Source organism: Paramormyrops kingsleyae, chromosome 17, assembly GCF_048594095.1.
Source record: "Paramormyrops kingsleyae isolate MSU_618 chromosome 17, PKINGS_0.4, whole genome shotgun sequence".
Taxonomy (NCBI): Eukaryota; Metazoa; Chordata; class Actinopteri; order Osteoglossiformes; family Mormyridae; genus Paramormyrops; species Paramormyrops kingsleyae.
This window is the reverse complement of record NC_132813.1, coordinates 16,718,451-16,730,141: the sequence shown is the minus strand read 5'-3', so window position 1 is coordinate 16,730,141 and position 11,691 is coordinate 16,718,451. Positions and strand designations below refer to the sequence as shown.

The 11,691-nt window shown below is 46.2% G+C and overlaps 1 protein-coding gene across 1 annotated transcript in view; it reads right to left on the bottom strand.

The window, feature by feature from the left end:
- Nucleotides 1–327: 327 nt before the first annotated feature.
- The window catches only part of slc36a4 (solute carrier family 36 member 4), an 81,207-nt gene continuing 69,843 nt past the window's right edge, over nucleotides 328–11,691 (bottom strand). The window contains exon 12 of the mRNA XM_023843831.2: nucleotides 328–2,246. Coding sequence (XP_023699599.1) covers nucleotides 1,930–2,246 — 317 coding nt within the window. The 3' untranslated portion in view covers nucleotides 328–1,929. The remainder of the gene's footprint in view (nucleotides 2,247–11,691) is intronic.

The window sequence follows — 11,691 nt, the reverse complement described above, 5'->3', positions numbered from 1 at the left end:
GATTTTGATGACTTTGTGCTTCAGCTTTTCAAACAGCTATAGAGGAAGGGTGATGGAATCTTGTCTTCCTACGCCTGTGTGTCTGACTGCAGCGTGTTCAAAAAGCTGAGAACTTCTACACCGAGATTTCACTCCATAACTCTCCAAATCTCTCTCCTGGGTTCTATTGAAGTGGACATTTTTTTTTTACGTAAGTCATCCTTTTAAGACTCTCAGACAGAAGTGCCACTACCCTTATGAGACTTGTAAACAAATGGGAAATTCTCAGAAAGCAATACAAATCGGGTAATTAAATCTCAGTTCTCACGTACATATAGCAGTGCACTGTTGTAAAACTTCAATATTTATTGTGTATGTTAAGGACCCCGAAATTACTACCCAATATCCAAGATATTTTAAAAAGCATGCAGAATTGATTTTGCTGATTCCAAGACACATTTCAGACACTAATTACATTTGGCACTATGACACAAACCGTGGTTTATCCAAGCTCAACATGTAACATGTACTGTACACACCTCCACATGTACAGATCACATGGTCCAGTATTGGACAGTATAGAATTATTTTGTCTGAACAATTTAAGCATAACATTTTTCATTTATAAATAAGTGCTCATTTGATGTAAACTGTTAATTTGATGCCCCCCCCCCAAAAAAAAAAAAAAACAAGAACCCAGAAGCCATCCTAATTCTGTCCAAACCAGCACTTACGGAGTCTGGCTGTTTCTGGCACATGTCATGAAAAAAATTAGCTAAATGGTGACACATTAGGCTAATATTTGCCTCAGAGACTTCACCCCTTTACTGGAATGGAAATGCAAACATTACAAACAAAACACATTTGTTTTTGCCCCCAAAAATCAAACAAATGTGGAGAGATTCACAGTCCTGGGAACAGGGATACAATCCAAGGTACTTCTGTGGAAAGCAATTATGTTTTCTTGCTAATGTCAGTAAATCACATGCTAATTGTGTGATTGACTTAACAGATGGATGTTGCAAGTGTGAAACTGTGACATTTATGGATCTCCCACAGCTGCCAGGCAGAATGCCCAGATAGGCCTTTGCAACTGAACAATGACTGAGAGTCCCAAGTACAGAAATTACCTTCAAACATGCAAATAATTAAGAGGAATGAACCAGCTAATGACAGGTAAAGGAAATGGAAACCTGACGCTGAACAAGTCTTCATAGGGACAGGACAATCGCCCAGTGCTTGGTCATATGGACTGGGACCATGGACCAGTCCTTGCTTGTATGGATGGGACCATCGCCTGCTCCTTGCTTGTGCAAATGTCACCATAGCCCAATCCTTGTTTGTAGGGACAGGACCACCCCCCAGTCCTTGCTCATAGAACGGGATCATAACCCGATCCTTGTTCACATAGACAGGGACCATCACCCAGTCTAAGTGTAGTGACACATGCACAGAAAACACTCATGTTAAGATTCTCTAATTTCATGGTATCGTTTACATATCCTGGTCAGGTCCAGCATGACACCCATACATTGGAGACTCAGCTCAAACATCAGCCTATATTCTCGCCCAACACCTGCACAGAAAGGTGTTGGCTCCTTGGCCTACTGTATTAGCCACACAGCCTGCTCCCTGTGGAGCAGCTCAGTTCATGACCAGACACAAAATAAAGCAACGAAACAGCCTCCCCCTTAAAGCCACTCCTCTGTGAGGCTTTTGTATGGTTCCTTCTTTGTGATTTTTTGCATCGTACTTCATATCCTATAATGGAGGTAGGAAAAAAAAAACTTCGAAAATGTAACAGACTGAGATGGAAAGGAAATTGCAGCAAGGCATGGGAAAGCTTTTTGAAGGTGTGGCCTCTTCCACTGGCCCAGTGAATATCAGCGTCACAAGAAAGAAATACATATGGATTTGATGACGGCTGCTGATCCCATAGTCTGCCTTCCATCATACTGGTGTTGATGCACCAGGTGTGGTCCGGTTCCAGCCTGAGGGGTCTGAGGTGTTGAAGAGGTCCGGGAGCTGGCAGGACACTTCCGGGGAAATGATCTCCTCTACAGTAACATAGGTGCCAGCCAGAAAGCCTATGAAGCCCACAGTGGCGATGAGAAGGTCTTTTATTGCCATTCCCAGGTGGCACTTCCGGTCAGCGAAGGTTATGATCTCCACCAATGGGGGGAAGACCAGGGCCAGGGCAGTGCTGGACACTGCGCCCACGAAGGAGATGACCAGATCCAGTCGAGGAATAAGCACAGCAGTCACACCTGAGATGGAGGAATGGCAGGAGAAGAGAGAGAAGAAAAGGAGAAAAGACAATTGATTAATCTGCGGTCCAGCAAGTAGCATCAGGGATAAAGACACACTAGATCAATTCATGTTAACAACCAAGCTCAAGACGAGAGAATGGCCTCCTTCTAGAACTGAACCCAGTGATCATAGAATCTGTATGCTTAACCATGACAAGGCTTGCTGCAGTGGAGGTGTCTCTATAGAAGGAAGGCCCTGCTGAAGCAACAATTATGGCAACAACAATAATAATATTAATAATAATAATCATAGCTAAAGTAATATGAATAATGATACAGTGCATGTTATGCATACTACACATCACATTGCAGTTACACCTAAAAAGAATGTACCCACTCCATTTACCCCCAAAGACCAGAGGAACATGGAACCCCTGACTACCCTGGTGTGGCTGCTAACTTCAGCAATGCTGAGTTTGATGGGCTGAGGAACAGCAGGGAGGATATGCCAAAACAAAAGCAAAAATGAAATGTAACTTTCTCAAGACCTACAAGCCGGAAGGAGGAAAGAAAGCTAAGTACGGTTAGCGTGGATGATAGTAATCCTTCTTAAGATCAAAAAAATGACTGCTTTAGGATCACTATCGGATACCGGAGGGGAACTGTGACAGGATTGGGGACGTTGGTGATCCAACAGTATCAATGTCAGTCTAACTGGAAACATAACAAAGTACTAAAAACCTTCAAGAGAATTATCTGGGGTCTCCCATGCTGAACGAGCTTCAGGGAGTCCATTTTCAGCCAATTCTTGAAATTCCAGAGTTAATGGTGTGCATATCAACTGGCTTTTTATGGAATGGAAAGCCAGTGTTGCATTGAGAAAGCTGCCTTCATTCGTGCCACCTTCACTTGCTTCCAGGGACACCCGGCAGAGCCCCATCCTTATGTCTGATTAACATCACTGCTGCAAAGGTTAAAAGAACCTCAGACTACATGCAAGGTTGGTACAGGGGCAAGGTCAAAGCATTTTCAAAGAGTATCAGGGAAAAACTCGATTGTTGCCCCAGGTCCTGAATAAGGTTATTTTCATTTACCAATATTTCTAGATTGAAGATGCAGGTTCAAATTTTGCCATAGAACTATACATGTACACAAGTATTGAGAAACAAGGAAGCCACACTCATAATTAACACCCAGGGCATTGAGGAGTCTGGCTTGCTGACCCCATCTTTCTCTGTTGAACCTGAAGCCGTCGTAAGGATGGGTGAGGGTGGCGGGTCAATCTAAGCATAGTGGAAAGTCAATTACAGAGTATGTACAGATGCCAAGCGCGTTCTAAGTGGCGGGCGCCTAAGCATGCATGCGAATGAGCTCTGAGCACCTCTTTGCATCGCAGAACAAAGGGACAAAGTGCGATCAAGGGGGAAGCTGATCTACAAACCCCCAATTGCTGTGTCCATTCCTCAAACCTGCAATTTGTCCAATAAAGCTTTTTCTTACAAGTCCACAGAGAGATTCTTTCTCAGGATAGACGGTGTGCTTTAACTGCAAACAGGGAATGGAATCGTTTGCTAAAGAAACACCCACATACTCGGGTATTGTGAAGTTCTCCGGAACAGCTGAAGAGAACCAACCCCACAGAAAGTTATTTTAGAAGGTTCCTGCTTGAGCTAGCCGCAGAGCAATAGGCCCCGCCCACCCAATCTGAGACGGCCTGCTGGGAGAGTGGCAGGGGGTGCGGGAGCACAGCGCTAACAGGCCGTTTTGTCCATCACAGCGGGATAGTGGAGGGCTGAGCACCCAGGAGCTCCAGGCCTTCGGTCTCTGCTCTGTCTCCTGCAGAATCATGATTACCTCCAGAAAATGTCTACAATTCACAGTTATTTTCTAACCTCTTTTTTTCCCCATGCCTCGAAAAATGGCTGTCAATCACAGATCATTATCTTTCGTAGGGGGGATTATTTCACCTTAAGGCCTGCTGTCACCTGACAAGTCAGAAAGAAATTGAATTGATATACAGTATATTAAGTGATTAATAATGTTATAGGTAATACACTGAAATTTTACAGAAAAGAGGCATTGAAAAAGTGAACAGGAAGCAGGCGGGACACTGAAATGTCTCAAATGACTAAAATGTATGAAATGGCTGATGTGTCTTAAATGATTGGAATGTATGAAATGAATGAAATTCCTCAAATAAATGACTGAAATCTCTCAAGTGACTGAAATGGTTCAAATGAATGCAGTGTCTCCAATAATTAGCTGAAACTATAACTACACTTTCAGGACAGACCAAGGGGCACAGAGGCACATCTAACTGATGCCGATGTCCATAGAGGAACCCCAGAGCGGCTTACTAACATATTATCGATTCCATTAGCAGATAACTCTGGAGCCAGCTGGGCTCAAAGTAGAGGCAGATGTTGTCCACAGAGATAGGAGACGTGTGTGAGTTGTTTAGTGTAAAATCAGAAATTGATCAGCCAACCTCGCTGTCCATCCATCCTGTGGGAGGAGGGCGAGGTAGCTGAACTTCTCCCTGTTTTATTATGCTACACCGATGCCTGCTGTTGGCTAGATGCAAACAAAACTACGCGATTGACCGAACAGCACCCCTGAGGCATCACTCCATAAATCCTGCAGATAACAGAACAAATGAACAAATACCAAACGAAGCGATGCTAGTCTTCATGGCATCTGCATCTTGGTACAAAGAGTTTGGCAGTGCAGGGGCAAAGGGTGGGGGGCTATAATCGGTAAAGTATATTGAGTAAATGACCCACTCAGCAAAATGGCGCACAAAGTGAACTTCTGGGGAAAAAACACAAAGTCAAGCATCCAGATCTTTTGCTTGTATATATATTTTTTCATCATTCACGTGTGTTTTCATGCAGAGACCCTGAACGTATCGCCAAAGACCCTACATCCTCTCATCCCTTTCTGCCCTCCTGTCTCCAAAGTCTCCCTGACAACATTTTGTTTCCTTTATGACCAATCTGATCTTCTGTCTGGCTCCCTCACAATTGCTCTGAGCCCCATCAAGCAAACAGCAGTCTGATTGGCCGAGGCGCAGCAAAGGGTCCAGTTAAGGGGACAAACATTGACCGGGACCCAAAAGGGAACATGTCAAACTCATCCGTCCCGCTGAAATACAAAGCAACGAGGAGTCAGCCTGCAGGAAAAAGCACAAATATCACATAACACCTCCGCCCATATAAGGTGATGTTCTGGACCATTGCTGGAAATGCACTGGAGGCCATAAAGCTTAAGTGTAAAGATTATGACTGTTTTAAAGTACAAGCAGTTTCTTCTAAACAGATTCTAAATTCTGAGGGACCCAGCATTATCAGAGCAGCAAGGCAGCTCCACAGGGAGTTTGTTAGACCCAGGTGCAGGACTGTGGGTGCTAATCCTGCCCTAGCTTCCTGGAGGAGCTAACTCCGCCCAAGCTCTCTGCAGGAACTAATCCCGCCCCAGGTCCCTGCAGGAGCTAATCCTACCCCAGCTCTCTGCAGGAACTAACCCCGCCCCAGCTCTCTGCAGGAACTAATCCCACCCCAGCCCCCTGCAGGAGAAAATCCTGCCCCAGCCCCCTGCAGGAGCTAACCCCCGCCCCAGCTCTCTGCAGGAACTAATCCCGCCCCAGGTCCCTGCAGGAGCTAATCCTACCCCAGCTCTCTGCAGGAACTAATCCCGCCCCAGGTCCCTGCAGGAACTAACCCCACCCCAGGTTTCTACAGGAGCTAATCCCACCCCAGCCCCCTGCAGGAGCTAACTCCGCCCCAGGTCCCTGCAGGAGCTAATCCTACCCCAGCTCTCTGCAGGAACTAACCCCGCCCCAGGTCCCTGCAGGAACTAATCCCGCCCCAGGTCCCTGCAGGAACTAACCCCACCCCAGGTTTCTACAGGAGCTAATCCCACCCCAGCCCCCTGCAGGAACTAATCCCGCCCCAGGTCCCTGCAGGAACTAACCCCACCCCAGGTTTCTACAGGAGCTAACTCCGCCCCAGCTCTCTGCAGGAACTAACGCCGCCCCAGCTCTCTGCAGGAGATAACCCCGCCCCAGGTCCCTGCAGGAACTAACCCCGCCCCAGGTTTCTACAGGAGCTAACTCCGCCCCAGCTCTCTGCAGGAACTAATCCTGCCCCAGCTCTCCACAGGAGCTAATCCCACCCCAGCCCCCTGCAGGAACTAACCCCCGCCCCAGCTCTCCACAGGAGCTAATCCCACCCCAGCCCCCTGCAGGAACTAACCCCGCCCCAGCTCTCCACAGGAGCTAACCCCACCCCAGCCCCCTGCAGGAGCTAATCCCACCCCAGCCCCCTGCAGGAGCTAACCCCCGCCCCACACTGCTTACGCTTGTGTCCTGACGTTCATTGGAAGCTCAGCCCAGCTGCACTTATGCCTCGTTGACTCCTTGTTTGCTTCACTTGTATGATACTTTGGTCAAAAGTCAGCTAAATAAATGAAATGCTAGAAGCTCAGGAAACTGGTGACTCTCATCTGCATCAAGTGTCTCTGTCTGAATGGCCAGATAAACATCCTCGGCCTAAGATGGTCATCATGACTGTAGGTTAGCACAGCATGAGCACAAGGACAGATGTTTTCAGGAGCTAAGATCCTGGTTGTCTGGGGCTTTTTTTTATTTAATTAATTTTTTTTTTAAACACTTTTATTAATCCCTGTGGGGAAATTCTTTTTACGCCTCCCTCAACTTGCTCTTTGTAGAGCAAGCTGTCCGCGAAGGGCAGCCACCTGTAGCGGCGCCCAGGGAGCTGGGGGTTGAGGGTCTTGCTCAAGGACCCGCAGACGTGCTGAGGCTGGGCTTGAACCGGCGACCTTGTGATTACAGGCACACGGCTTAGCCCACACGCCACATGCTTGATAGACTCTAAACTGCCACCCTCTTTATGAAATGGATGTTCAGCAGGCGGAGTTTTCATGTTTTGCCCCAGTTTAATATTTTTATTCTGGAGTTCTTGCATGAGAGGTCTGTCCACGAGAAAGTTACACAAAACGTGTTTTCGTATCCTGCGACATTCCGAGTTTGGAGTTCTGCTCTAGTTTGCGAGGTGATCCCACTGTCACCAACAGGGAGAGGCCCCGAGAGACGGAGAGGGAGAGAGACATGGAAGATTCCACAAACAAACGTTTCTTCAGTAATTCTGAGGCAGATTAAACTTTCTTGTTTTCACCCAAGACAAAACAGCTCTGTAAAAATAAGAACCAAACCGCTACAGTCTCAATTCCAGCCCCCTTCTCTCACACTTTCGTAATCATTTTCTCTGCGATGCCAGGCAAAGGACGTAGTGTTTGTACAAATCAACCCTCAGGCAGATCTCTCCATCCCACAGCTGTGATGCCTGGAAATCAGGCTTGTTAACAATTCTGCACGTGGGGTTCAGCAAGCTGGAAACATTACAGCAGCATGTTGATAATCCTGATCTAACGGCCAGGGTGAATTAATCGGGATTTGAAGGTGTTCTCTGTAAAAAACTGATAATTCACCTCAATTCTGTATAAGAACCTCTCTAGTACTACTTAAGCCTTCTGGCGAGAATGATAAAAAAACACAGTATAAAGAAAGATTTATAGCCACAAGAAGGAAAGAGGCACAATAAAATGAGAGAGAAAGACTAAATCTGTCACAGCCAAGCTGTGTGAATCGCAATACCAGCGCTTCGTCATCTAAAGCTTTAAGACGCAAGACAGCGGTACTGGTCGGATACTCGGGAGCACCAGAGGAGTTCGATAAATTCCCTATAAAGTTCCCAGAGCATAAAAAGTTCCAGTAATAATCACACTTTCCCAGAATTCATAGCATCATTAGGGTTCTCAACAAATGGAAATGCAACTGGAAAACAGGAAGCCTTCCTTGGCATGGGACCAGAGTATGCATGACCTGCCTGTAACTCGCTCTTCCTCCTCCTCATCTTCCTCCTATTCAGCTCTCTCTTTCTCCCCCCCTTTCAGTTTCTGCCATCTTTGCTAACGAGCATATTGGGATATGGCTCTAATTAAATGATTAACAGCTACATAAATGCATACAGGGCCATTTGATTATGCATCTCTGCATTCACAGCTGGAATTAAATGCACCAGAAGTTATTTGTGTAACGTTAGAGCAAACACAGTTGTATACATGATGGAGTCTACATTGCGATTGATACACGATATTAAACATGCCGCGACTGCAAAAATGTTACAACAGGAATTGTACCAGTCATCATGCACCTTTTCATAGAGAATTTAATAGCTTTACATACAAAGTCCAAGGCATGAAAGAATGACAAATGGCCTTTATACAAAAAGCATGAGTATTATTTACTAAAGAAGCTTTCAACCTTCAAAACCAATTAAAGTCAGGTAGTGCTACAATTTGTCTCGTGGTACTTTAACACTTCTAAGTAATGGCTTTTCACAAGCCCAGTTTATGATTTCATTCAACAGTACACAGATTTTTTGAGAGGCATGTGCTGGAACGGGGGTGTGGCCATGATCGGGGGGTGGGGTGGGGGTGCACTTTCATTCGTTCAGAAAATGACCAAAATCCAGACAGACAGAGGGCAGAAGCAACTTTCTAATGCCAGAGATGATGCTCAAATTATCCGGCAGTGCCTCATAAATTGGAGGACGACCCCAAGTGACCTTCAAAAAGAATAGAAAACATTCAGTGGTGTGACGTGCACTGCTAGGACAACTCATAACATGGTCATAGAAGCAGGACTGAAGAGCCAAAAAGCAAGGAAGAAGCCCTTCATTAATGAGAAAGAGGGCAGAGCCAGGCTGGAGTTTGCAAAAAATAAAAAAAATGTAGAGTTTACTCAGGCGCATACCCATAAATTGAGAAATTTGTGAGACTGAAAATTTTGCTGTGGTCTCTTAATTTTTTCCAGACCCGTCTTTTATTTATTCAGGCAGCAGACGTAGATACACTATGCCCGTGAGATTCCAGTCTGATCAGACCAATGTAGCTCAGGGGTCAGAGGGCAGCCTATACTGACATTCTGGGAAGCTTTCGGAAAAGCTGTGCCCGTTGGCACGGCTGTGTGTTTCGTTGGAGATGAAGGAGATGGATTCTCAAAGGGGAAAAAAAAAATGCAAAAAATACAGAAACCAGTATGATCGTCTGGGCTTTTCTGATTTTTACTAGCTGCTGCATGTAAATTTAATTTGTTTGGACTCCTTAGAAGTTCAGTTGAAAGAATTGGGGGAACAGAGGCATATTAGGCAGGGATCAGATGAGTATTACCCTCTAAACGAGTTGCTCCTTCCTCCTTAGAAGGAGCTGCATGCACTGTGTTAGTGCTCTGCTTTATATATTTTTAATCGTCATTTGTTCAGTTATTTTAGACAGAGGCTTCTGCCGTGCGCCATGGCAGGGGAGTCTCTCCAAAAGCAGCAGTAACGCAAAACGCATGCGTCACGTGTGCTGCGGTGCCTGATCAGCCGACACGCGTGTGCAACGTCACGGGATCCGGTGTAGGCATTGATACCAGTCAGTGTTTAATCGGCACGACGATCCTACTGGTAGCCAGAAAAGTCCCCAGAAATGACTCGTGATGTCTCGGCAGGGAGACGTAGGTGTTCCATCTTGGTATTTACACCAAACAAAAGGGAAGCTTATCGGGGATCTCAGCCTGACAGAGAGAGGCCGGGAAAAGCAGCTCGGATGGAGTTCAGATGTTCTTTATGGGAAAATTAATTTCCGCTGGAGTAAAACCACACAGACAGCTTTCATGCTGCTTCTTTTAATCCAACTTCTGCATGCAAAAGACAAAACAGGAGGCCATCGTTTAACGGCACTGTGTGCCTAAAAGGGGGGATTCGCCACATGTATCAAGTCTAAGGTGGAATGGTGGGAGTGGCGTCCAATCAGGATGCAGCGAGACTCCGGACAGGCAAAAGTCAGGGGCCACGCCTCAGTGAAAATAGAAGGTTAAACCTACAGACGTGGGCGAATTTGTTGGCACCCCTCCATAAAAAACAAAAAACCGCAACTATCTCTGAAACAACTTGAAACTGACAAAAGTTTAATGGCATCCCTTAATGTTCACTCCATATTGAACCAAATCAGACTTTTCTTTTATTGATCCAGTTGAATATTTTATATAAATAATCAAATGAAAATGACATGGACGAAAAAAGATGGCACCATTAATTTAATATTTTGAGCCACCACCTTTTGTAGCAATCTCCGCCAACAATGATCTCTGTACTTCACAATGCGACGTCTGCATTTGCCAACAGGTAGTTTGGCCCACTCTTCCTGAGCAAACTGCTCAATCTGTCTCAGGTGTGAGGGGTGGCGTCTCCACACTGCAATTTTCATATCTTTCCGTAGATGTTCAATAGGATTAAGATCTGGGCTCATGAAGGGCCATTTAAGAATAGTCCAATGTTTTTTTTTCTCAGTAATTGAGTGCTTTTAGCTGTAAGTTCTGATTATAGGCACACAGGCTTAGCCCACTGAGCCATACGCTGCCCCTTCATGCTTCACAGTAGGCATGGTGTTCTGTCGCCTAAGTTTTGTCGTCTTGTTGCATCGCTTTTAATTCTGTCTTGTTTCTCTGTTACCTCAGCCTAATGCTGGGCTCCCACAGGAGTTAATCCAGCCCGGGGGGCATAACTACTGCCAGGGGGTTACAAATTGCTGTAGGCACAAATGAACCTGGAAAGACTGTAACACAATCACCACACTGTTAAACCAGCCACTTGTGTAACCCCATCCACACACCGCCGTGTGGGCCCCCCAGCCCCCAAACCTATGTGAGAGTCCCCCATCACAGCACGATGAAGACAGGGGGGGCAGGGCCCGCACTCACACTTCCTTCTTTGAAGAGGAAGTGGAATCGTGTGCATCGCCAGCGACGTTACATAACGGTAAAGAACAAAGAAGAACAGCTAGGTCATCGGAAATGGGATTTGGAGCAGCTGTATTCTGTCTGACTTGAGAAGCTGCTTTGATGTAGATCTAAAATCAGAGGGGGGGGGGGTGTCAGTGACTGAAACTTTCGAGATGCCTGCCCTGGAGAAATGGTTTAATCGGGTGCAGGGCGGAAGGAAAAAGCTGCTGTTTCCAGTTATCCAAAAGGAAAGAGAATATTTGCTGGAATCTCTCACCTCCTAAATGTGGAGCTTCTGATCAGCGATCAGGGAGCGACACCACAGTGTTAATATCAGCAGCGCTTAACGCGAAGCCCAAAACACAAGAACACTGGGAACATCCAGCACCTGTGAATGGAGGTGCTCCAGGAAAGCAGAGCAGTGACGTTAGGGAAGTGGCAGTGAAGAGTGAAGTTAAACACTGCAGGCGCACTGAGCGCAGTCACAAAGGCAAAGGCACGAAGGAGGCCATTACGAGAGCCGCAAAGGACGCGTCCTTCCCGTTAACAAAAGACACTCCACTGTCACCCGTCTACTGGCCTCGATGGAGAAAAGCAAAGCCTTCGTCGCCCCCTGAC